At 49.1% G+C, this 24,457-nt stretch overlaps 1 protein-coding gene across 3 annotated transcripts; it reads left to right on the top strand.

The window, feature by feature from the left end:
• Window positions 1-23,683, top strand: LOC147882297 (polygalacturonate 4-alpha-galacturonosyltransferase-like). 3 transcript variants are annotated; one of them, XM_087401083.1, is made up of 10 exons: window positions 1-973; window positions 1,528-1,562; window positions 1,773-1,832; window positions 2,088-2,225; window positions 2,341-2,518; window positions 2,646-2,689; window positions 3,157-3,491; window positions 21,935-22,292; window positions 22,374-22,961; window positions 23,058-23,683. In XM_087401083.1, the coding sequence occupies exons 1-10, from the start codon at window positions 826-828 to the stop codon at window positions 23,331-23,333; spliced, it is 2,160 nt and encodes a 719-aa protein (XP_087257209.1). In that variant the 5' UTR covers window positions 1-825; the 3' UTR covers window positions 23,334-23,683. The 3 variants fall into 3 exon arrangements, with proteins under 3 accessions (XP_087257209.1, XP_087257208.1, XP_087257207.1); XM_087401082.1 differs by having other exon boundaries at window positions 2,338-2,518; XM_087401081.1 differs by having other exon boundaries at window positions 2,335-2,518.
• Window positions 23,684-24,457: the final 774 nt, after the last annotated feature.

Genomic DNA, 24,457 nt, shown 5'->3' with positions numbered 1-24,457 from the left:
CTCTTCTCTGCGGCGGCTGCTGCTAGCTCTGGCTCTGGCTATGGCGACGAATCCCTTCCACTTTCCTTCCAAGATCGAGCCTTTGCTCGCTCACAACCGGTAGTTTGCGGTTTCCGAACTTGCACCAAATTTACGCAATCATTGGTTTCCATTTTGGGAGCGAACGCAGGTGATCATCAAAGGTCGCGCTACGCGTAGATAAAACAGGTTACTGATCCGCGTGGGACGAGAGAGAGAAAGAGAGAGACAGAGACAGAGACACGCAGAGAGTAGAGTCCAGCAGGGAGGACGCAAGTGAAGATTGCGACGGAAGATAGCTCCGACGATCTGCAATCAATGAACACCAGGAAGGAGGAGATCAATCCAGAGCCCGGATGAGAGACGAGCGATCTGCGGAATCGAAGGTTGGAGGGATACGAGCAGTGAAGGCACGATCTGGGAGTAATAAGGTGAAAGATCAGAGGAAGGCGCAGGTGGCGAGAAGTCGGTGGAAGCAACAAGAAGAGGCCTGAGCGACACAACACAAACAGGAAGACGCTGGAAACCAGGGAGACGACATAGATAAGAGTCAACCTTTCACGATGGCTATGGCGGAATCGATGAGCTCACGCACAACGAGCGCACGTTCAGAGTCAACCTCGTTCATCGTCTTCTTCCCCTTCTCGTGATTTCCCCTCCGATCTCGACCTTCAGTCGCCATCCCAATCCAAGCTTCCCGTTTCCCCCCTTGCATCATCAAAAGCCGTGGAGCTTCCCGTCTTTGCGCAGTACTCAGTAGATGCAACCCTCCAAATGCTCAGATTCGCGTTTTGAGCGAGCGTCGCAATGCCATCCAGACGAGGAAACGGAAACCTCCCGTTGCTTAGACTTCGAGCTGGCGAGTTTCGGCTGCCGGTCGTCACCTTGCTTCTCCTTTCGGTAGTCACGCCTCTCGTCCTCTTGGCCGGCCGTCTCGGAAACTTCTCGTCTCCTGGTACGTAGCATTCCTTCAGCTTTGCAATGTCGATCCACGTTTTTGGGCCTTCGAGTATTTCAACGGCTCTCTGTTTCATAAATTTCAACGGCTCTCTGTTTCATAAATTTCTTCATTCTGATTTTGTGCTACACTTTTAGATGCACATATGCCATTGCCATCCACTGCATTATTAGTCTCCGCTCCCTCGATTTTGCCGGAGATCCCTTACTCGTATAGTTAAGTCAACCCAATCCTTTTGCCGGAGATCCCTCTATCGCATGATCAACTCAAACCATCTTTTATCCGTTCCGCTAGATATGGTTCGTGGACGCTCGTTTGAATTATCCTTTCCTGCCTCGTGACGTTCGGAGAGGAAGTTAAAGCAAATTTGGAAGAAATTCCTGGCAACTTTCTATCGCTCTTCGCTTGCCCCACTAAGATCCAGCATTAATCCTTTCCACCGCGAAAGTTATTGCATCGTTCCATATTTGCAGTTGCGTGTTCCCGTGCTGGGAGATCAAACCGATTTAGTGAAACGCTCTTGTGATGCTCTGTGTTGTTTGCTACTGCAGGTCGCAAGGAATTTTCGGATGGTTCTGACGCAACCGTAAGCAATATTTCAACTGTGTTGATTTGTGTATGGATAATGCAAGTGAACCCAAAAACTTGAATTTTAGCTTGGCAAACCAAGCTGTGAAATGCGTAAAGTCATACCTTGCTCATTTCCCTACGACATGCAGAGTAAAACAATATGCAAACTATTAACAGGCATAGAACAGGTTGAGAGCCTCATCAATCTCTTGATTTTTCAATACAGGGGGAGGATGACCCGCAACTCAAGGCCTTGCACCAAGTAGAAAGCTTTTTTCCTAAGGAGGTAAATGACACACTGGCAGAACGGTTATTAAGAGCAGGATGCTCTAGCTACTGTTCCATTATTAGAAGTTTCTCACTCTTTGTCAGAGTTTCAAACAATGGCTTGTCCTTGGTTTAATAAAAGGGACTGGTTGTCTGAGTCTTTGGTAGTTGCCCGCCGGCATGATCTGTCTGACGTCTGGCATTCCTGATAGCGTGGACGGGCAGGAATGTCATGTGAAGAGGTTTCATGTTCTGATCTTTGGTTCTTCTACAGGTGATTGATGTCATCAAGGCCAACACAGATGATTCTGGCCCCTTGAGTCTGAATGTTATCGGAAGGAAAGATTTGTCATCATCGTGGGTTCTGGAAAAGCCTGTTGATGTGAGCAGAGTAAAAGCAAACACTTTTCAGGTTGGAACAGAAGCGTTGTTCTTCATGAGATTTTGTAAACTTTGGCACTCATCACCGTCTGTGTCCTCACTGAACCATCAGCAATGCTGTGTTCCTGTTTGTCTGTAAGGAGCAGTTGGAGAGCGACACTGCTGGAACTTATATGCAGTTTTCAAAACCACATGTTTCAATAACCAGACGAGAAGCACTGGATGTACACGAGGAGAAGAGGACAACTCAGTTGGAGGAATCTGTAAAACCTGATGAAAAGGCTGCAGTTGCTTCAATTTTGAGCGTAGAACAAAATGGAACTGGTGAGTAAAGTAACTGGAGAAGACCGTAAAGGGTGATAAAGGAGCCCACTGTTCTGTTCTCTAGCTGTGAATAAGTCTTGTGAATATGCCTGCTAGACTATTTCAATGGTGGGGCTTCCCGTTGCAGATGGTGAAACTGATGGAGCTAGTTCTGCACGGATTGCCAGACAAGTAAGTGGACTGTGATAGTCTTTGTAACTGCTTTCTTTTGCATGTTTATAGGCACTATTCGGAAATTTCAGCTTGAACTGCACTTCGCATACCCAATGACTGTTGGACTGCAGTATGCACTTTTGTTACAGGGCAGCTGGCTGCAAGTCCAATGTTAATGCTTGCTGAATGCTGCTTTCTATAGTTTTAGAGGGGCAGGGTGTATAATGCATACATAAAAGAAGAGAAGGCATGCATGTTCATTGCGAAATGAAGGATGTCCTTAGATACAATGCATGGCTACTTCTCCAAGGCACAGTCTATGTGGACAGGCCCACCAACGCCACAAGGAAAAATCTTTGACTTCTTTATGTGCTCGTGGTGTTAGATAAAAATTCTAATCACAAGTTCTTTCTAAGACACTATAGATTTCAGCTCGTCCACATGATGCCCTACTAAATCTATCTCGTCATTGCTTTAAATTGCAGCAAATGAGAATAGAAAGAAAAGAGAAGCGAGTAACACAGCTCACACAACAAAATGAAGAAGTAGCAGAAAAATCAGAGATTGAGGATATTGAAAAAAAGAAGAAGATTGATGGTGGTGTTCTCAGTAAATATAGCATTTGGAGGAGGGACAACGATGATGATGAATCTGATGGTCTGGTTAGGCTCATGCGAGATCAGTTGATAATGGCCAAAGTATACATGAGCTTAGCTCATTCCCAGGATGATAGTGACCTTCTTCAGGAGTTAAGTTTACGTGTCAAAGAGACTCGTCGTGCCCTTGGAGAGGCGAACGTAGATGCAGATCTTCCGTACAGGTTTGTTTTCTTTCCTCTTTCATTGCTTTAAAACTTGCTAGGTTATATGCAGCAAGTATGCAAGTGAACTACAGGTGCAAGTCGAAGCATGAATATTAAATCAAAGAGAATTCTCATCTTAACATGAGCGAGATCTGAAAACAAAGATGCAATTCAGATGACACAGCAAAAGGGGACAAGTATTGACACAATGACATCATTGAATACAGCCAATCTTGGAACAATGTCCTGCAAACGTAGCAACAGACCTGTCCCACTCATTTGAAACCTAACCTGTATTATTTTCCCTATGGTGGCCACCTGGCCTTTGGTCATTGTGTTTGACAAGCATGGCTGCAACCCATGCTACATATCATGGTTGCATGGATGCCTGTGTCATGGTAGTATGGATACTATGTGTTTTAATAGGAGAGAAAAATGTGGGAGTTCGATCTAGGCATGTGAGGGCTAAAAAGTAAAATTGGAGGCAGCTCACCTCATCCATTTTGTAGTCGCATTTTGAGGTACTGGGCAGGGCAGTCTTGTATTGAGATCTATCCTATTTAGAGCATATCTGTATGTGGTATTTTGACTGTCTACTTGGCTGGACATATTTTTCCACACCTGTTTGGTTTAAGATACACTTGTGTGCTAGTGTGATCTTGAACTAAACATTCCGCTGCTGGGTTTAGGCTGGAAAAAGCTAGCCTCATCTATTCTAACATTTTATTAGAAACTCTGTCTGGTACATCATTAGATTATTCTGACAAATAGGGTGCGCCACTCCTACATTGGAAGCGATGAGAAGGGGGCCTATTGGAAGGCCTTCCAAACTTGGTATATCAATGTTGAAGGGAAGTAGTTTGGCACTGCTCATCAATTGACAATGACACCCTTTCAGTAACAAATGGTTGGGGGCTGCTGAGCATCTCCCTAACCAACCAGCTTTTGCACTCTATGCTCCCCTCAAGGCGGTGCCATACATACGGTGTGAGTACCCACCAGTAATCCGAGTGCCCAATATTGTAAGGCTCCCACATGAGGAGAAGCCATGATGGGCACTGGATATTGTGAGGATACCCGGTTTAGACACTGGAAGGGGTCTTAGTTTGTAGACCAGATGGGTACGAGATGCCTGACATTTAGTCGAGTGGGATAGAGCTCGAAGGGAGGGTTTAACGTCCCCCAAGAAGCAAAAAGGGGGGGGGGGGGAGGGGGGAGGCCTAAGGGACGGTAACCCCCACGGTCTGAGGTCAAGAGGGCACCCTCCGACGGTACGACCTATATAGCATCTATAATTAGTCGGCCAGTTAGTCAAACCCGCATGGCGTACTATAGAATAGGTTCCCCTCTTGTGTTAATGCACCTCAGATCTTCAGTGCTCACAGTCCTTAGAGCATCCGTCCATATCACCATTGAAGCACTCTCTTGAGAGTGCATGGGTGGACAGCACAATAGCCATCAAAAGAAGGGGGGGGGCGGGGGGGGGAGGCCTAAGGGACGGCAACCCCCACGGTCTGAGGTCAAGAGGGCACCCTCCGACGGTACGACCTATATAGCATCTATAATTAGTCGGCCAGTTAGTCAAACCCGCATGGCGTACTAAAGAATAGGTTCCCCTCTTGTGTTAAGGCACCTCAGATTTTCAGTGCTCACAGTCCTTAGAGCATTCGTCCATATCACCATTGAAGCACTCTCTTGAGAGTGCCTGGGTGGACAGCACAATAGCCATCAATTGTATTAGCAGTTTTGGTAGATCAAAATCTTTTATTTCTCCAAATTTTTATTGTGTCTTGCTTTTCATTGTCTTCTTCCACTGTGTACCATTTTCTTTCATGGTATCGTAGCGTAGGTGCTCCGAGTAACAACGTTGGTGCAATTTCAACAAGCTTTTGTAGCTGAAAACAATTGGCAGCCAAGCAGCCCCAACGGCCGTAGTGACTCAAGTGCAGATCATGAGAAGTCGTCCAGCATCCTTCAGCTTGATGTACCAATTACATGCTCTAGAAGTGTAAGATCAACACCAGTTTGGATGCATACGAGCTCCTGAATATTGTTCTAGGATTGGATCTAGAACCAGTGGCAACACCAGACCCGAACATGGATGCACTATGCGCTATTATTAGCATTGCAGTACCAGACCCGAACATGGATGCACTATGCGCTATTATTAGCATTGCAAGTGATTCTGTCTTTATCTTAATTCAACATACGTCCAAGGCCAATGAGGCTTGGAACATATTGAAAGATCAGAATTAGACGTGGAATCAAAACAGGATCCAAACCATGGAGAATAAGCTTGTAGCAAAGACGCCCTTAGAAGGGGAATTCATCAAGAATCTTCATGATCAGATGACAACAGTACGGATAGCAAAGAGCAACGAGGAGTTGCCAGGGGATGTATCCGAATTCTTTTCCAAAGTACGTGCATTGGTTATAGCATTTTAACACACAGGTGAGAACTCCTGCTTCTAGATGAAATGTGGCTGAAGACCCGTGATGGCGGAAGAGGCCAGTCATCCCACCACGCTACTACTGCGAACTCTTGATTCTCGGATGAACCAGCCAATCTTGGGCTGACACAACCGGTTGGCTGGTCGGTTTTGGCCGACTAGGCTACTGGCCCTTGTCTATAAAAACAGGCCCTTTTGGGCCATTTCAGGAAGGTCTTGGGGCTGCCTATGCAGGATGTTGCTGGGCATCCAGTTGTCACTGCCACTTGGGCTTGACCCTGGTGCATGTGACATTCCCCTCTTCTAAACGTGTTGCTAGGTGGATACCTCGCAACGCACTAGTCCACCATGGCTTGTGACTTTAGGAACTGGGAACAGACACCCGTAGCTCCGTGGACTAGGGCTCACAATGGGGTCACAGCGTACGGCAAATGGGTCAGATTGTGTGTCACCATGCTCCATAGTATAGGGGTGCATGTGACATTCCCTCCTACTTAAATTCTGGATGATGATAGCTGTTGAGGGATTGAGTGAATCTGCGAAGCAAATGTGATCATGATGACCACCAACAAAAACTCTTTGAGCTCCTGCGAGCTCCCTCCCTCCTTCGTTCCCCGTCTACCCCCCCCTCGCATGCTGCGCAGCCCTCCCTCTCCCTCCGTCTGCTGCTGCCGCGCAGCCAGCCGCCCCCTTCTCCGCCACGCTCCTCCTCTCCGTCACGCTCCCCCTCTCCGCCACACTCATCCTCCGCCCGTCGCTCCTCCTCTCCCCCTCCGCCACGCTCACTCTCCTCACCCCGCCTCGCTCCACTTTGCTCACCTCACCTCACCTCACCTCACCTCGCCCGACCCGCTCCGCTCCACTCCGCTCGCTCCGCTCACCTCACCCCCGCTCCACTCACCTCACCCCGCCACGCTCCACTCACCTCACCCCGCCTCGCTCCGCTCCGCTCACCTCACCTCACCCGCCCCGCTCCGCTCCGCTCACTCACCTCACCCCGCCTCGCTCCACTCCGCTCACCTCACCCCCCCCTCTCATTCTCCTCCTCTTCCTCCGCCATCCCTTTAGTCCCCACCTTCTTCCCCCCCGTTTCCCCATACCTCTCCCCTTCGTTTCCTTTCCCTTCCCCTGCCTCGGGAGTTCGCAGTTAGTCAAGCGATATGGTGGCTACGTGCCCGGAACGGGTAGCCCAGACGGACCCCCCCCCTCCATCAGCCTATCGCGTTACATTGACAGAGCACCAGGTCTCCTTGGTGAAGCAGGCCGCCACGGATTTCTCCCAGACATCAGTTTATGGGAGGGTCATTTGCTACTCCCCTTCACGAGCAGACATCAGGGACTGGTTGCAGTCCACCCTCTACCTCGAGAACAGTCACATTGAGGAGGTTGCACTCATGGGACGTGGCATCTTCTAGCTTAAGCTCTCCTCAGCACAGGCTGCGAGCGACATGGTCAGGCGATCCCCTACTTCTGTGGGTGGGAAGATCATCCTCATGGTCCCATGGTACAGGGGTTTCAGTGTAGCGGACTTCGATGCCCGCTTTCGCATTCCTCGCCATCCAGTTACCCTTATCTTCCCAGGTCTCGCAACAGAGCTTCGCCCAATCATCAAGGACCTGGGGGCGCACTTTGGTTGGCCTATGCAGGACACCTACGTTGATGCGGCGGCAGCCCAAGGGGTGCCATGTGTCAAAGTGGCAGTCCTTGATCCACAGAGCATCCCCTCGGAGTTCGAGATAGAGACAGACACAGGTGTGGTGACGCAGCGCATGGTCGCCCAAACCAGTGTCTGAGATGCCATGGCTTCGGGCACTAGGCTCGCTCATGTCTTCGCTTCACGGGTACAGAACCTCAGAGGACCCCCGTTCAGGCATTTCAGGATACTCCGCACCAGCCAGCGACATCCCCTCCCGAAGGGGAAGGCTGGACGGAGGTCAAACGAAAACGGAAGGGAAACAAAGCAGGCCCCAAAAAGCTTGCCCATCTACAGCAAGAGCCCCCTCCGATGGTCCCTACTCATCAGCAGCCCGGTAAGGGGAAGGAGAAGGGAAAGGAGAAGGTCAACCAGCCTCCCCCTCATTCTTCACCCCGCCCTCCCCCCCCTCCCCCCTCCCCCTCGATTCTCCGACCCCCATCCCCTCCAGGATCCCCCTCCGCACCAGTGGTTTCCACTCCACCCTCTTCCTCGAGCATGATCCAGAGGGATCCCCCCCCTCCACCTGAGCCACCTGCAGCCCCGAAGCCGGCACAGACCTCACCCTCGCCTATCCCTCTTGGCCCGACGGAGGGGAGAGGCCCTTTCCCGCAGGTGGCCAGCACCCCTCCCTCCGGTTCAGACTCCTCATCTTCGTCCCCATGCCCAAGGGCTGCTCCTAGAGCTCTTCCATTGGAGTTTTACCGAGCAGGTCCTTGGGATTACTTGGATGTAGCGGGTATTGGCTCCTTTCCCGCATGCCTAGACATCAGCATCTTCTTCCTCCGCAAGGGGGCGGAGGGTAAGGTGTCCATCCTTGCCCCACACGATGGTCCTAGCTATTCCTTCACTATCTCCAGTGAAGGGAATGAGCAATGGACGAATGAAAATGTTTGGGAGACGATACGAGACCAGTCCCAGGAGTAGGTACAGGATTGGATTGGTAGCAGAGCAGCGGAGCTTCTTCAGCAGCAGTGGCAGGAGGGTGATGTTCGTTGGCGCCACAGCGCCAAATGTTTCCAACTCCTGGTCATTATTAGACCACCGCTGGAGTGGGCCTACGTGGAAGGGCTTCGCCCATGGAGGACTTCAGAGGTTGCGGGCTTCTACAGCATTTCCTTGGCAGAGGCGTCGAGCTGGTTAGAGAGAGCATACCACCACGGGACGAAGGGCCTTTCCCCTCTGCTGAAGGTTTTAGAGGATGGGTCCGATGATCCGGCCTCTCCTTCGAAACCTTCACAGAAGCGCCTTCGTCTCCACGCAGGACATCCTCCGACCACTTCAACTTCGACCGCAAGCAGACAGCTGTTTGTGGCCCACCTTCCCTCCTCATGAGTTTACGCATTATCTCTTGGAACGTTAACGGGTTCCACTCATCAGGCACCCGTGGCCCGAGGAAGATGGTGCTCAGATAGGAGCTCCAGCCAGCCTTGGTGGGAAAGGTAGATGTGCTCCTACTACAGGAACACAAGCTTTCGGCTTCACAGACTAGTATTTGTGGGAAGGTCCTCACAGGACGCTCCCACACCTATTGGGAACCTTTGATTGGCGAGCAAGGGAGGAGCGGGGGTGTCTGTACCTCCATCGACGCTTCTCTAGTTCAGCATGTGTGTGGTTTTGGCACTATGATCCCAGGACGTGCACTTTGGGTGGGCTTGCATATTGACGGTTTCCGTATCGGCATCCTCAATATCTACGCCCCGACTGATCTCAGACGTAGATCCGCTTTTTCGAGATCCTTGACAGACTTGTTGCCAGAGATGGACTCTTGGATTGTAGGAGGGGACTTCAACAACCTTGAGACCTTAGAGGATCAGCAGGGACAGGGCCCAGAGTTCCTCGGTATAGCCCAGGCAGAGCAGGCAGATTGGGACTCCTTCCTCTTCGCAGTGGGAGGTCGGGACAGCTGGAGGGAGCCTTCCTTTCGCAGATGGCCTAGGAGTATGGACTTCTCTTGGGGTTACAGGAGGGAGGGAGGCAGACTTCTGGAGCGGTTGGACTGTTTCTATGTCAATGATTGGGCGCTTGGCAGAGGAGGAGAGTCAGGAGTGGTTCCAGGGACGACACTTTCAGACCATGCCCCAGTCATCCTAGTCCTGGACTCGGCCTCTCAATCCTCACCTTCACGTTCATGCCGGATCCCAGACTCCATCTACTCCAGAGCAGCGGTTCACAGCAGGATAGTGGACCTATGGGAGCAGGATTGGGACCCCACCAGGGATATGGCAGCACAGGTAGCTCAGGCGCTTGCTGAGTCTAGCCGCATTTGCCAACATGAGGCGATTCAGGTTAGACAGCGGTGTTGGGCGCGGGAGAGGGGTCTCAGACGTGATCTCGCTTCGATTCAGAGGATGCAGCAGTTTTCTCCAGGCTCTGAGGAGCTCAGACAGCAGGAGGTTTGGGCCCGATCCATGCTAGAGGAGATCACCCAGCGTCGCTCAGAGTTTTCATTTCATTCTTCCAAGTCCTTCTGGGCTAGGAAAGGCGACAGGATGTGCAGAGAGTTCTTCAGGACTCATGGACAGAGGTCAGCAGGGGATCAGCTCCGTTCTCTTAGAGCGCAGGATGGTAGTGTCAGGACAGATCCAGACGAGGTCCGGGACTTGGCGACAGACTTCTACAGATCATTGTTCCAGCAGGAGCCCCCAGACCCTCGTGGCCGCATTTGCAGGGAGGAGGTGTGGAGATCTACACCGCGGCTCGTGCAGCCCAGCATGAGCGACGCCCTTCTCGCCCCTTTCACTATTGCGGAGATGCAGGATGCGGTGAGCGCTATTGATGGGCAGAAGTGCCCAGGTGAGGATGGCCTGTCTAGAGCTTTCTTCACCACCTTTTGGAAGCAGATCCACCGGCCCTTGCTCGCAGCCTTCCAGCACATCTTCTCCAGCGGGCAGATGCCAAAGAGCCTTGCGACAGGCCTGATTTGCCTCATCCCCAAAGGGGGGGACCGCCAGGAGATGAGACAGTGGCGCCCAATCACCCTCCTCCCGACCGCCTACAAAATCCTCGCCAAGATGATCAGTAGCCGCATCCGCCCCTGCTACACGACTTGATTCATGACACCTAGACTGGTTTTGTCCAAGATCGCAGCATCTTGGACAACATCTTCACTTTCTCAGAGGCAACGGAATGGGCCCAGCACAGTGGCCAGCACCTTGCCATACTCCTTCTCGACTTTGAGAAGGCGTACGACAGGGTAGACTGGTCCTTCTTGGAAGGTACACGTTATGAGGGTACTCCCTCCTGCTAGATTTGACACTGGTCTAGCAAACTCGTGAGACGCTCTCTTGTTGAGTATCACGGCCAGAAGGAGTGAAAAATGTGTTAGAAATGACCCAACAGAGGGAAATGCCGATGTAGACATTGGTCACTGCTGTTGTTGGTGGCTCGCGATAGGAAGGCCTCGTCAACCTCTCGACTGACTGGGACTGCAACTGCTGCTTCCCTAAAGTGCTGAGGAAGATGAGTTGCAGAGGGAACTGCATGACTATCCTCACGGACTGCCAACGAATCATCAACCTCCGTACCGGTGATAGTTATGCCTGCTACTCCAGTTATGAGGGTACTCCCTCCTGCTAGATTTGACACTGGTCTAGCAAACTCGTGAGACGCTCTCTTGTTGAGTATCACGGCCAGAAGGAGTGGAAAATGTGTTAGAAATGACCCAACAGAGGGTACACGCAACGGAAATAATGCCCAAGAGCTCACATAGTGTGCGGTGTGGGTGTGGAATCACAAACTTCTTTACTTATGTGCATTCAATAGGTGTACAGACTCATCAATAGACAATGAACCAAACTAGATAGAGAAACCACCAAATAATATATTTCCGTCCACAAATATGGACACAATACAAAATAGACAGATCCAGAGTCCCACCAATGGTGTGGTCCTCTGATCTTACCACAAGGTCCTTCTCCTATCTGCTGGCTATCTCTAGACTAGAGTCCGCGTGCTCCACCTCGAGCGTAAGTAAACTTTCCGTCTAGGATGATCCTCTCCACCTTGCTGTCTGGGAACCAGCCTAGGTGGGCAGCTTCCTGGCTAAGTCTGCAGCCCTGCTAGCACCTCTCTATCCTCCTGAATGTAGGTCCAGAGGGTGGCTACCTCCTGCTCCTTTCTGCTCTGGATCTGCTGCTGCAAGTGATACTGAAATGAGGCTAAATGGCCTCTTTATATAGGCCCCAAGGCCTGTACCAAAAAACTGACTGGTCAGCCCTAATCTGGCCGACTCAGTCTGTATGAAAACCGACCCCACAGCTCCCCATTTATGGGACTGTGGGCTGCCCTTTTGGGGCACTCATTACAAGGGCCCCTGGCCCATCTTTCAAGGGCAGATGCCCTATATATAAATACAGGGTCCAGCCCCCCCCAAAACATACTGCAAACAGTGCGCTCCCTGTCCTAGATCTATCGCAATCTGTCCCAGACTGTCTTGCTTCTGCTCCGGGCTTGTTCCAGCTCTAAGGCTCCTGCCTGAGCTCCGTACGCCAGCCGTACAGCAGGCATCTGTATTCTGCCATCCTTCCGAACTTTCCTGGCCCTCTGTCCTGCCCATAACAGTTCTAGATGTGCTGCCCTCATGCCAGCCATGATGCTGTCTATGTGGCAGCCCCTTTCTCTCTTTTCCTGTTGGGTACTGCCCTAGGTCTCCCTCCCCCATGCTCTTCTCATATGGGGGCTTACAGATGGGGAGGTGACCTTTCCAACACCCCCTCTCACCGACACATCTCAGCCCAATGCCAACACGTTGATGAAGATGCTCCAGTAACTCCCTGGTCGTAGTCCTTTGGAACCTTTCGGTGTCGAAATCTTTTCCTGGCTTTGCATCCAGTGGCTCCTGCTCCACCAGGTCCGGTTCCGCTTCTGCACACCATCCTGGTACACAGGTCCATCTCTGGTAGCACCTCCTGGTACCACCTCCTTCAGTCGCATTCTCGCCTCTGAACTCGAGCAATCCAGCCGTCACGATCTTCCAGTCGTCCCCCTCATAATGAGTGAACAACCTGGAGTCTTCCAGGCACCATGCTCTGAGGGTCTGTTTCAACCCGTCCTTCCTTTGGCAAGGTCTGCAACCAATGAATATTTCCAGATAACCTGGACCATGAACTCTCGCTGAGTTCTCAAGCAGGTACTCTTCTGGCTTCAGTACTCTTTGTCCACCACCTTCTAGCAATCTGCGTCCGAGATTTGAAGAAGCACCAATACTTCCCCTTCTGCCTTCGAAGAAGGCCAATTCCTTCCAATATCTAATCACCTGAGACAAATGAAGAGCAGAATCTCTCCACAGCATGCTATAAAGGCTCAAATGCAGAATATCAAATACATACCAGACTGTTGTACTGCCTAAATGTTCGCTCTGAAAGCAAACCCTGTACCTCAATGAGGCACCCGCCAAGATCCTGTGTAATCGTGTACTGTCCCCTTCTGAAGTCCAGCATCCATCGGACCATGAGACCCTAGGGCTTTTCATGGAATCCACCCTCGTGTCAGTGTCAACAGCTACACACCTGGAAGGTACCAAGCGCTCCATACTGTCCTTCACCTTCACAAAGGCATCTGACTCCTCGTCGACCCACATCTCTATGTCAGACATCCTTACTGTGACTTCTGGATCAACATACCTGACCTCGGTAACACTCGGTGATGTCACCAGGAACAACTCTTCGATTACCACATTAGCTTTGGCCTTTCCCTCTGAATCTGGGTCAGACTCCTGTTTGTTTTTCAGATCCACCTTTTTCTTTCTGCAGTCCTTTGCAAAATGTCCGGGCGTATCACAATAGAAACACTTCTTCTTGTGCTTCCTCTTCGAAGTCCCCTCGTCATCAGAGTCATCTTTATTGGACTTGCCACCGTTAGGCTTGCCCTTTCCTTTGCCAACAGAATCCTTTGCCAGCATCGCCTTGTCGTCTTTGTCCTCGTTGTAGAGCTTCTCCCGAGCTTCCTCCTGTAGCAGTAAGGGACACAACTCCTCAAATGTCAGAGGTTTGGTCCTCTGTCCTGCTGTCACAGCCGTAACAAAGCTCTTGAAACTCCGAGGCAGTCTCCTCAGTACCATCAAGGCCAGATGGCATGAGTCCGTCTTCTGACCAATTGCTGCCAGCTGATCCCGCACCACCTTGACCTTCGTCAAATGGCTATGTACCGTATCGCCTTCTTCCATATCAAGATTGTAGAGTTGATGCTGAAGAAGCACAATCCGGGAGGTATTATCTGTCTTGTACAGATCCTTCAGGGTGGCCCACGCCTCTACTGACGTCTCGGCCAGCTGGATATGCGAAAGAACAGAGTCCGCCGTAGTCCCTATGATTATTGCCAGGGCATGGGCATCTCTTTCTTCCCAAGCTTCAAGCTCTTCTCTGTCTACTGCCATGAGTACCTTCCCTTTACTGTCCACCATGTCTTCCGGCTTCGACTCCTCTCCCGTGGTCAGCTTCCACAACTTCCGAGCCACTAAATGACTCCGGATCTTCACTTTCCAAATCGGGTAATTAGTCCCGTCCAGGTTCTTAGACTCTTCAAAGTTAGGGATAGTGAAAGAGAGAAAACTAGAGGAGGAGGAAGGGATAGTAGGGGATGAAGAGGCTGTAGATGGCGACATCTCTGCTGTATATACCACACAGCAAAGTCAACCAAACTCAAATTCAGTAAACCAGAACTCTGAACGCACCTGACTGAACCTGAGTCACCCTCCTTCTCGCAAGGGCACAATCCTCTAGTCGTGGAAGTCGATTCCCTAGAGCTTCTAAATTAGGGTCGTCCTACAGCAAGGTCCCTGCCTTCAGGCTCCCACACCTGTGAGCCTCCTACTTGGGCTCTGATACCATGTTAGAAATGACCCAACAGAGGGTACACGCAGCGGAAATAATGCCCAGGAGCTCACACAGTGTGCGGTGTGGGTGTGGAATCACAAACTTCTTTACTTATGTGCATTCAATAGGTGTGCAGACTCATCAATAGACAATGAACCAAACTAGATAGAGAAACCACCAAATAATATATTTCCGTCCACAAATATGGACACAATACAAAATAGACAGATCCAGAGTCCCACCAATGGTGTGGTCCTCTGATCTTACCACAAGGTCCTTCTCCTATCCGCTGGCTATCTCTAGACTAGAGTCCGCGTGCTCCACCTCGAGCGTAAGTAAACTTTCCGTCTAGGACGATCCTCTCCACCTTGCTGTCTGGGAACCAGCCTAGGTGGGCAGCTTCCTGGCTAAGTCTGCAGCCCTGCTAGCACCTCTCTATCCTCCTGAATGTAGGTCCAGAGGGTGGCTACCTGCTGCTCCTTTCTGCTCTGGATCTGCTGCTGCAAGTGATACTGAAATGAGGCTAAATGGCCTCTTTATATAGGCCCCAAGGCCTGTACCAAAAAACTGACTGGTCAGCCCTAATCTGGCCGACTCAGTCTGTATGAAAACCGACCCCACAACTCCCCATTTATGGGACTGTGGGCTGCCCTTTTGGGGCACTCATTACAAGGGCCCTTGGCCCATCTTTCAAGGGCAGATGCCCTATAAATACAGGGTCCAGCCCTCCCCAAAACATACTGCAAACAGTGCGCCCCCTGTCCTAGATCTATCGCAATCTGTCCCAGACTGTCTTGCTTCTGCTCCGGGCTTGTTCCAGCTCTAAGGCTCCTGCCTGAGCTCCGTACGCCAGCCGTACAGCAGGCATCTGTATTCTGCCATCCTTCCATACTTTCCTGGCCGTCTGTCCTGCCCATAACAGTTCTAGATGTGCTGCCCTCATGCCAGCCATGATGCTGTCTATGTGGCAGCCCCTTTCTCTCTTTTCCTGTTGGGTACTGCCCTAGGTCTCCCTCCCCCATGCTCTCCTCATATGGGGGCTTACAGATGGGGAGGTGACCTTTCCAACACCCCCTCTCACCGACACATCTCAGCCCAATGCCAACACGTTGATGAAGATGCTCCAGTAACTCCCTGGTCGTAGTCCTTTGGAACCTTTCGGTGTCGAAATCTTTTCCTGGCTTTGCATCCAGTGGCTCCTGCTCCACCAGGTCCGGTTCCGCTTCCGCACACCATCCTGGTACATAGGTCCATCTCTGGTAGCACCTCCTGGTACCACCTCCTTCAGTCTCATTCTCGCCTCTGAACTCGAGCAATCCAACCGTCACGATCTTCCAGTCGTCCCCCTCATAATGAGTGAACAACCTGGAGTCTTCCAGGCACCATGCTCTGAGGGTCTGTTTCAACCCGTCCTTCCTTTGGCAAGGTCTGCAACCAATGAATATTTCCAGATAACCTGGACCATGAACTCTCGCTGAGTTCTCAAGCAGGTACTCTTCTGGCTTCAGTACTCTTTGTCCACCACCTTCTAGCAATCTGCGTCCGAGATTTGAAGAAGCACCAATACTTCCTCTTCTGCCTTCGAAGAAGGCCAATTCCTTCCAATATCTAATCACCTGAGACAAATGAAGAGCAGAATCTCTCCACAGCATGCTATAAAGGCTCAAATGCAGAATATCAAATACATACCAGACTGTTGTACTGCCTGAATGTTCGCTCTGAAAGCAAACCCTGTACCTCAATGAGGCACCCGCCAAGATCCTGTGTAATCGTGTACTGTCCCCTTCTGAAGTCCAGCATCCATCGGACCATGAGACCCTAGGGCTTTCCATGGAATCCACCCTCGTGTCAGTGTCAACAGCTACACACCTGGAAGGTACCAAGCGCTCCATACTGTCCTTCACCTTCACAAAGGCATCTGACTCCTCGTCGACCCACATCTCTATGTCAGACATCCTTACTGTGACTTCTGGATCAACATACCTGACCTCGGTAACACTCGGTGATGTCACCAGGAACAACTCTTCGATTACCACATTAGCTTTGGCCTTTCCCTCTGAATCTGGGTCAGACTCCCGTTTGTTTTTCAGATCCGCCTTTTTCTTTCTGCAGTCCTTTGCAAAATGTCCGGGCGTATCACAATAGAAACACTTCTTCTTGTGCTTCCTCTTCGAAGTCCCCTCGTCATCAGAGTCATCTTTATTGGACTTGCCACCGTTAGGCTTGCCCTTTCCTTTGCCAACAGAATCCTTTGCCAGCATCGCCTTGTCGTCTTTGTCCTCGTTGTAGAGCTTCTCCCGAGCTTCCTCCTGTAGCAGTAAGGGACACAACTCCTCAAATGTCAGAGGTTTGGTCCTCTGTCCTGCTGTCACAGCCGTAACAAAGCTCTTGAAACTCCGAGGCAGTCTCCTCAGTACCATCAAGGCCAGATGGCATGAGTCCGTCTTCTGACCAATTGCTGCCAGCTGATCCCGCACCACCTTGACCTTCGTCAAATGGCTATGTACCGTATCGCCTTCTTCCATATCAAGATTGTAGAGTTGATGCTGAAGAAGCACAATCCGGGAGGTATTATCTGTCTCGTACAGATCCTTCAGGGTGGCCCACGCCTCTACTGACGTCTCGGCCAGCTGGATATGCGAAAGAACAGAGTCCGCCGTAGTCCCTATGATTATTGCCAGGGCATGGGCATCTCTTTCTTCCCAAGCTTCAAGCTCTTCTCTGTCTACTGCCATGAGTACCTTCCCTTTACTGTCCACCATGTCTTCCGGCTTCGACTCCTCTCCCGTGGTCAGCTTCCACAACTTCCGAGCCACTAAATGACTCCGGATCTTCACTTTCCAAATCGGGTAATTAGTCCCGTCCAGGTTCTTAGACTCTTCAAAGTTAGGGATAGTGAAAGAGAGAAAACTGGAGGAGGAGGAAGGGATAGCAGGAGCTGAAGAGGCTGTAGATGGCGACATCTCTGCTGTATATACCACACAGCAAAGTCAACCAAACTCAAATTCAGTAAACCAGAACTCTGAACGCACCTGACTGAACCTGAGTCACCCTCCTTCTCGCAAGGGCACTATCCTCTAGTCGTGGAAGTCGATTCCCTAGAGCTTCTAAATCAGGGTCGTCCTTCAGCAAGGTCCCTGCCTTCAGGCTCCCACACCTGTGAGTCTCCTACTTGGGCTCTGATACCATGTTAGAAATGACCCAACAGAGGGTACACGCAGCGGAAATAATGCCCAGGAGCTCACACAGTGTGCGGTGTGGGTGTGGAATCACAAACTTCTTTACTTATGTGCATTCAATAGGTGTGCAGACTCATCAATAGACAATGAACCAAACTAGATAGAGAAACCACCAAATAATATATTTCCGTCCACAAATATGGACACAATACAAAATAGACAGATCCAGAGTCCCACCAATGGTGTGGTCCTCTGATCTTACCACAAGGTCCTTCTCCTATCCGCTGGCTATCTCTAGACTAGAGTCCGCGTGCTCCACCTCGAGCGTAAGTAAACTTTCCGTCTAGGACGATCCTCTGCACCTTGCTGTCTGGGAACCAGCCTAGGTGGGCAGCTTCCTGGCTAAGTCTGCAGCCCTGCTAGCACCTCTCTATCCTCCTGAATGTAGGTCCAGAGGGTGGCTACCTGCTGCTCCTTTCTGCTCTGGATCTGCTGCTGCAAGTGATACTGAAATGAGGCTAAATGGCCTCTTTATATAGGCCCCAAGGCCTGTACCAGAAAACCGACTGGTCAGCCCTAATCTGGCCGACTCAGTCTGTATGAAAACCGACCCCACAGCTCCCCATTTATGGGACTGTGGGCTGCCCTTTTGGGGCACTCATTACAAGGGCCCTTGGCCCATCTTTCAAGGGCAGATGCCCTATAAATACAGGGTCCAGCCCCCCCCAAAACATACTGCAAACAGTGCGCCTCCTGTCCTAGATCTATCGCAATCTGTCCCAGACTGTCTTGCTTCTGCTCCGGGCTTGTTCCAGCTCTAAGGCTCCTGCCTGAGCTCCGTACGCCAGCCGTACAGCAGGCATCTGTATTCTGCCATCCTTCCGTACTTTCCTGGTCCTCTGTCCTGCCCATAACAGTTCTAGATGTGCTGCCCTCATGCCAGCCATGATGCTGTCTATGTGGCAGCCCCTTTCTCTCTTTTCCTGTTGGGTACTGCCCTAGGTCTCCCTCCCCCATGCTCTCCTCATATGGGGGCTTACAGATGGGGAGGTGACCTTTCCAACAAAATGAGCCCCCTAGTCCTGAACACTCTTGATGAGAAGGTGAAATGTTAGTCATGCCGACTAAAGCTGACGTGGCCAATTGAGCCTCAAGGGCGGAAGCCCCATAGGAACTGACTGGGGTGAAAACCCATCACACCTATCCACTGCATTTGGGGTGTCCCCTTGGGTGGAAGCCCCAAGAGAAGTAACTGTGGGAATAGACAACTCCTTTGCGCAAATCATAACAGGGAATGTGAAAGACAAAATGGGGCTTCCCAAATAGATTGGAAATTTCAGCAATAGCGTCTGGGCAGTCTTCATAGGGGATAGTTGGATCAAGAGAATGCCATGCCTTTAGCTTGCCACATCTTGGGTGAGGTCGTCTCCTAGTGTTAGGCTCGCTTGTACCCAATCACGGACTTGTTGCCAAGTGGGTGTTAAGACCCACCAGGCCACCTTGGATCCCTCTACTACTTATCACAACTTGCTTTCCCCAAGGATGAAAAGAACTTTGAAGGCTAAGGCCGTACCAAATCCCCAAGGAGTTCTCCTATATCCTCTCTCAGGCTGATCATGTTCAAGAGTTACTACAACTACGTGCAAGATCAATTTTACTTGCACAATATCTCAATTTGGTTTGTAGGCAATTGCGATCTAGGACAAGGCACACCATCGTCTCATCTTTTCACCAAGGCACGTCAAGGTGGTTGCATAGACTTGTGTGGCTGATCTTGGACTGATGTCCACACACTGGAAGCTTGAGCATTGAGGGAGCTCATCAAAGTTGGTGGCTGAAGAGCTTGGGAGACTTGAAAGCTTGGGCAATTCATATTAGTCTTTTGTGTCTCCAAGAAAGAAATTCAAGGCCGCCGAAGAGTTTGGGAGACTCATAAGCTTGGGCAATTCACACTCATCTCTTAGTGCGTATCCAAGAAGAAATTCAACCCAACGGTGCTGCAGGATATCCTTTATGGATAGTATGCTGCTCACGAGAGTAGGTGGTGGTTTTGCACTTCAATTAATAATTATTTCTGACAAGTGGAGATTTGAGTGCAGTGCTGGAGGTTCAGCTGCTGTATATGGCCGTGGTAATCAAACCAAGGAGTGATAGAGATAGTTGCTAGAAGAGATAAAAGTTAAGGCTAGGATAGGGAGCTTCAGCTTTGGAGCCGCCATGACACGGAAGCTGCTAGAAGTGGAGCAAAAAACATTTGTGGACTCTTGCGACACACTGACGCAATCATCACCTTCTGCCTACACAATTCCGTTACTCCCGATGTGCTCAATTTAAGGCTTTTCTCAAACGCTGTGACTAATAAAAAAGAAACCACAGTTGAATATATCTCATGGCGATGAATGAAGATGCATTCTTGACCGGTGGCTTGTCTATACTCCATGCCTAGGTATTCTTTTCTCAATACCACTACCATCTATGGCAACCCTAGATGTTCCTCTCATTAGCACTCCCTATGAGCTCACATATGTCCTGATTCAAAGAGGGTTTCCCTTGCCTCAGTCATGCCAGTATCAGCCCTCCAATCTACTTCCTCCCTTCATGCCCCTCCTACCAATCATTGACAATACATCTAAGCTACACAAGGAGCAAAGCAAGTTAGAGCACTGAGTATTTCGTCAAAGCAAAGCACTTGACACCTACTCAGATTATCACATTGGCACCTACGATGAATTTCTTTTGATATTGCTGAAATTAGCAGTAACCAAGGAGCAGAGCTGTGAAGTAATGGCTTTGTCGATGAGGCTTCATAACAAGACAAGACCACCACTAATGGGAGATGATGAAATTCCCATCTGCCACTTATTTTCATGTAAGCTATGGTGCATTCCCACATTACCGCATGTGGGTGAGTCAATAGGCAAGGACAGAGTAAAGGTGGTGTGGACGAGCAACGGAGATGAAGAGTAGGAAGGAAAAGCGTGATTGTGAGTGGGAGAAGCTATGCGCTTGCCTGAGTAAACATTGTGTCTGGGTTGCCCTTGGGAGTGATGTTATGTGTAGTCTTGGCACTGGACTTGGTAGGCGAATTCTCGCCCAGCTTATGAAGCACAAGCCAGATGGGTTTGTTGTGCTTCCATGCTGTGTGTTGCATTGAGTGGTGTAATTTGATTATTGGTGGAATTCATGATTCTCTACACCCATTGTTGGGCGTCGATGACGTCAGTGGGGATGTCATAGTAGCTAGTCCCTGCTATGCATGATGGAGTTTATGGTTTTCAATCTTATGAGTGACTATCGTGAGATGGAAACTGCACTATGTTGTGTTTTTAGAGGATGAGTTTGGGAATGTTCCTGGATTCATCTAAGTATATGCTTCTGCTGTATTAGCGGACATGCAAATTTCACCTTGTGAAGTTTTCGTCCAAGTTGCGGCCTGCTGGTATTGCGATAATTCTTTCTATCTTAAATGGTGCGTTGCCCTATCAGCTAGATTTAGATTTAGATGCTCGTTTGGGAGAGACTAAAATGAAATCGTTTAGACTTCACAAGCAGTTGTAGCTTGAATGAAGAGATTTGGACTACTTTTTGATTAGCCTTCGTCATGGTGGAGTTTGCTCTCCACCTCCGAAGTGCCGATAGAAACTCAGTACAAAGACTTTGTATAAATGGATGCTCAAGTCTGTGTGGGTGTGTGGATTTGTATGTGTGAGAGCATACTTTTATACTATGGTCTACACCCATTTGTTGGACGCTGACGACGTCAATGGGGATGTCATAGTAGCTAGTCCTTGCTATGCGTGATGGAGTTTATGGTTTTCAATCTTATGAGTGACTATCGTGAGATTGAAACTGCACTATGTTGTGTTTTTAGAGGATGAGTTTGGGAATGTTCCTGGATTCATCTAGGTATATTCTCTTTCCCTGCTCAAACACTATCACAATAGCATTGAGTACTGTGAAGTCCTTGCAAAGCGCCACAATAGCATTGAGTACTGTCCCACTATCTGAGGCGAAGATACAGCTGCATGCTAGTTCCCCAACCATTTTTTTGCAATGTATCATTTTAGTTGTGAATCTGGAGCCACTTGACTTTTTGGTGGTCATTAAAAATGAAGAGTGAGATTTATTGTTTGAAACAGCTCTCTTCATTGGAAGTAACAAAATCTATGCGTAAGTGCAAGTATCACGAGAAACTTACAATGTAACTCCAGAATCCACAAGAATTGATAGTAAGAAAATTTACTTTTTCAATGAAAAGCCTGAAGTGTTCTTATTTCCTCTTTCAAAAGCATACCCAATGGACATTTTTTTAAATGTGATGCAGTGCTTCGGAGAAAATAAAGGCTATGGGACAAAGTCTTTCAAAGGCAAGGGTGCGCCTTTATGACTGCAAAGCAGTCACCAAAAAATTGAGAGCGATGTTGCAGTCTTCAGAGGAACACGCCCATGTGCTAGTTAAACAGAGTACCGTGCTTAGACAGCTTGTGGCTAAGGCTCTTCCCAAAGGCCTTCATTGTCTTTCCTTGCTGTTAACTTCTGAATATAACTTACTTCCTGCGGACCAAAGGGAGTTTTTTCGTCAGGAGAAGCTGGAAGATCCTAGCCTATTTCATTATGCCTTGTTCTCAGATAATGTTCTGGCAGCCTCAGTGGTTGTGAACTCAACAGTTGTTAATGCGAAGGTAGGATGTATGGTAGCGATGTTGTGACTTGTTCCATGGTGAGTTCATTCTTGTCTTCTAACCAGTGGTTTCTCTTTGCAGGACCCTGAAAAACATGTGTTTCATCTTGTCACAGACAAGCTAAATTATGGTGCCATGAAAATGTGGTTTTTAGCCAATCCACCAGGCAATGCTACTATTCATGTGCAAAACATAGACGATTTCAAATGGTTGAATTCTTCGTATTGCCCAGTCTTGCGTCAGCTCCAAACTTCAGCCATGAAGGAGTATTATTTCAAAGCTAGTCACCCGACAACATTGGCTGATGCGTCAACCAACTTGAAGTATCGGAACCCCAAATATTTGTCAATGCTGAATCATCTGCGGTTTTATCTTCCTGAAGTTTATCCAAAGCTGGACAAAATCCTCTTCTTGGACGATGATATAGTGGTGCAGAAAGACTTGACTCCCCTATGGTCTGTAGATCTGCATGGAAAGGTCAACGGAGCAGTAGAGACATGTGGAGAGACTTTTCACCGATTTGATAAATACCTGAACTTTTCAAATCCACTGATTTTAGCAAATTTTGATCGCAATGCTTGTGGTTGGGCTTATGGCATGAATGTGTTTGACCTGCAAGAGTGGAAGAAGCGGGATATCACTGGCATCTATCACAGGTGGCAAAATCTGGTGAGTACATCCAATACTTAAAAACATTCAGTTATTGCTGTTTTTTATATTGGATATGATCTGAACATAGAACTGATTGCAGCTTGTGTGTGCTAGAATGAGCAAAGGGATTTGTGGAAGCTGGGGACGTTGCCACCCGGCTTGATTACCTTCTATAATTTGACCCATCCCTTGGAGAGAACATGGCATGTCTTGGGCCTAGGGTATGATCCCAATGTTGAACCTGTTGACATACAAGGTGCTGCTGTGGTGCATTACAATGGCAACATGAAACCCTGGTTGGAGCTAGCCATGGCCAAGTACAAACCATACTGGGTAAAATATATAGACTATGAAAATGATTATTTGCAACAATGCAACATAAACCTCTAAATTTGTGCTCAGCAGCCAAAGTGTGTTCGACATATCTGAAGGACATTTCCACTTCATCCCCTGCCTCTCAACGAGTGTTGTTTATTTTGAATTCATACGCCCATGATAATGGATTACATGGTCTGTGGGAGGCTTTTTCTAGATAAGAGGCATCACTAAAAGGCACAACAGAATTTAAACAGTTAAGCAAAGATGAGCTTAACGAGTTTTAGGTAACAAATCATTAAAAATCTTTCAAATGTACTATACACACTGCAAATTGTGGTGTATTGCCATCCAAAGGAAGGTTAAGGTATCAGCTTGTACGTTCAATGGCTTATATCAGCTTGTATTGTCAATGGCTTGGAATCCAGTCAACCAGTTTTTTATGGAGGTCATTAATGCCACGTCTCAGGGGCCCTGTTTCATTTTGAAAATAATGGCATTAGCAAATAATTATATTTCAAAGTAGGTGTGTTGTTTTATATATTGTTTGGAGGCTAAATTACAGAGCTTGGTGTCTTCTATTAGCAGTCGGGTTTCTGCAGAACAAAGGGTGGGTCTGGCATGACCTTTCTCGGTGCAGGAATTATGGGAGGCTCTCTCGGATGTGGAATTTGAGAAGTCACCTGGCCTATGGTCTCTCGATTTTATTGGGCTTTTTGGGATCGTATGAAGCAAAATTTAGTGTATGTTGCGAATGAGGCTGTGAGGAGAGCTTTCTTTAGAGCATGTGAGTTCTGGGCTGCTGAAACTCTTTGCAAAACGTCAGAATATGTGCGATTCATGTCCTATTACCATGCTAAATACTTAGTATAAGATCATGAAAAAGCCCGGGCTTTGAGAATTAGAGAAGTGTGTGCTGTGGTGGTGGATAGGCAAAATGGGTTTTGTGAAATGGGCGAGAACATTTTTAATGTTTCAGCTGCAATAGTGCCACGGGTCAGAAATGTGTTGTTTTTGGGTTCGATCTTGAGAAGGCCTATGATAGAATACGGTGGGATTACACATGTCAGGTTATGCTGCAGCTAGGGTTTGGGGATGTTTTTGTTGGTAATGCCTCCGTAGTGCTTTTACCGAGGGGATTTGAACTTTGCACGTCGATTCAACAAATCTGTCCTTTGCCCCTTTGGTTTTGGCGCTTT

This window comes from Dipteris shenzhenensis, chromosome 29 (genome assembly GCF_047967505.1).
Source record: "Dipteris shenzhenensis isolate YYH24624 ecotype China chromosome 29, Dip_SZ_1.0, whole genome shotgun sequence".
Classification (NCBI taxonomy): domain Eukaryota; kingdom Viridiplantae; phylum Streptophyta; class Polypodiopsida; order Gleicheniales; family Dipteridaceae; genus Dipteris; species Dipteris shenzhenensis.
Note: the sequence above shows the minus strand (reverse complement) of the source record. Positions and strands in the feature narration are given on the sequence as shown.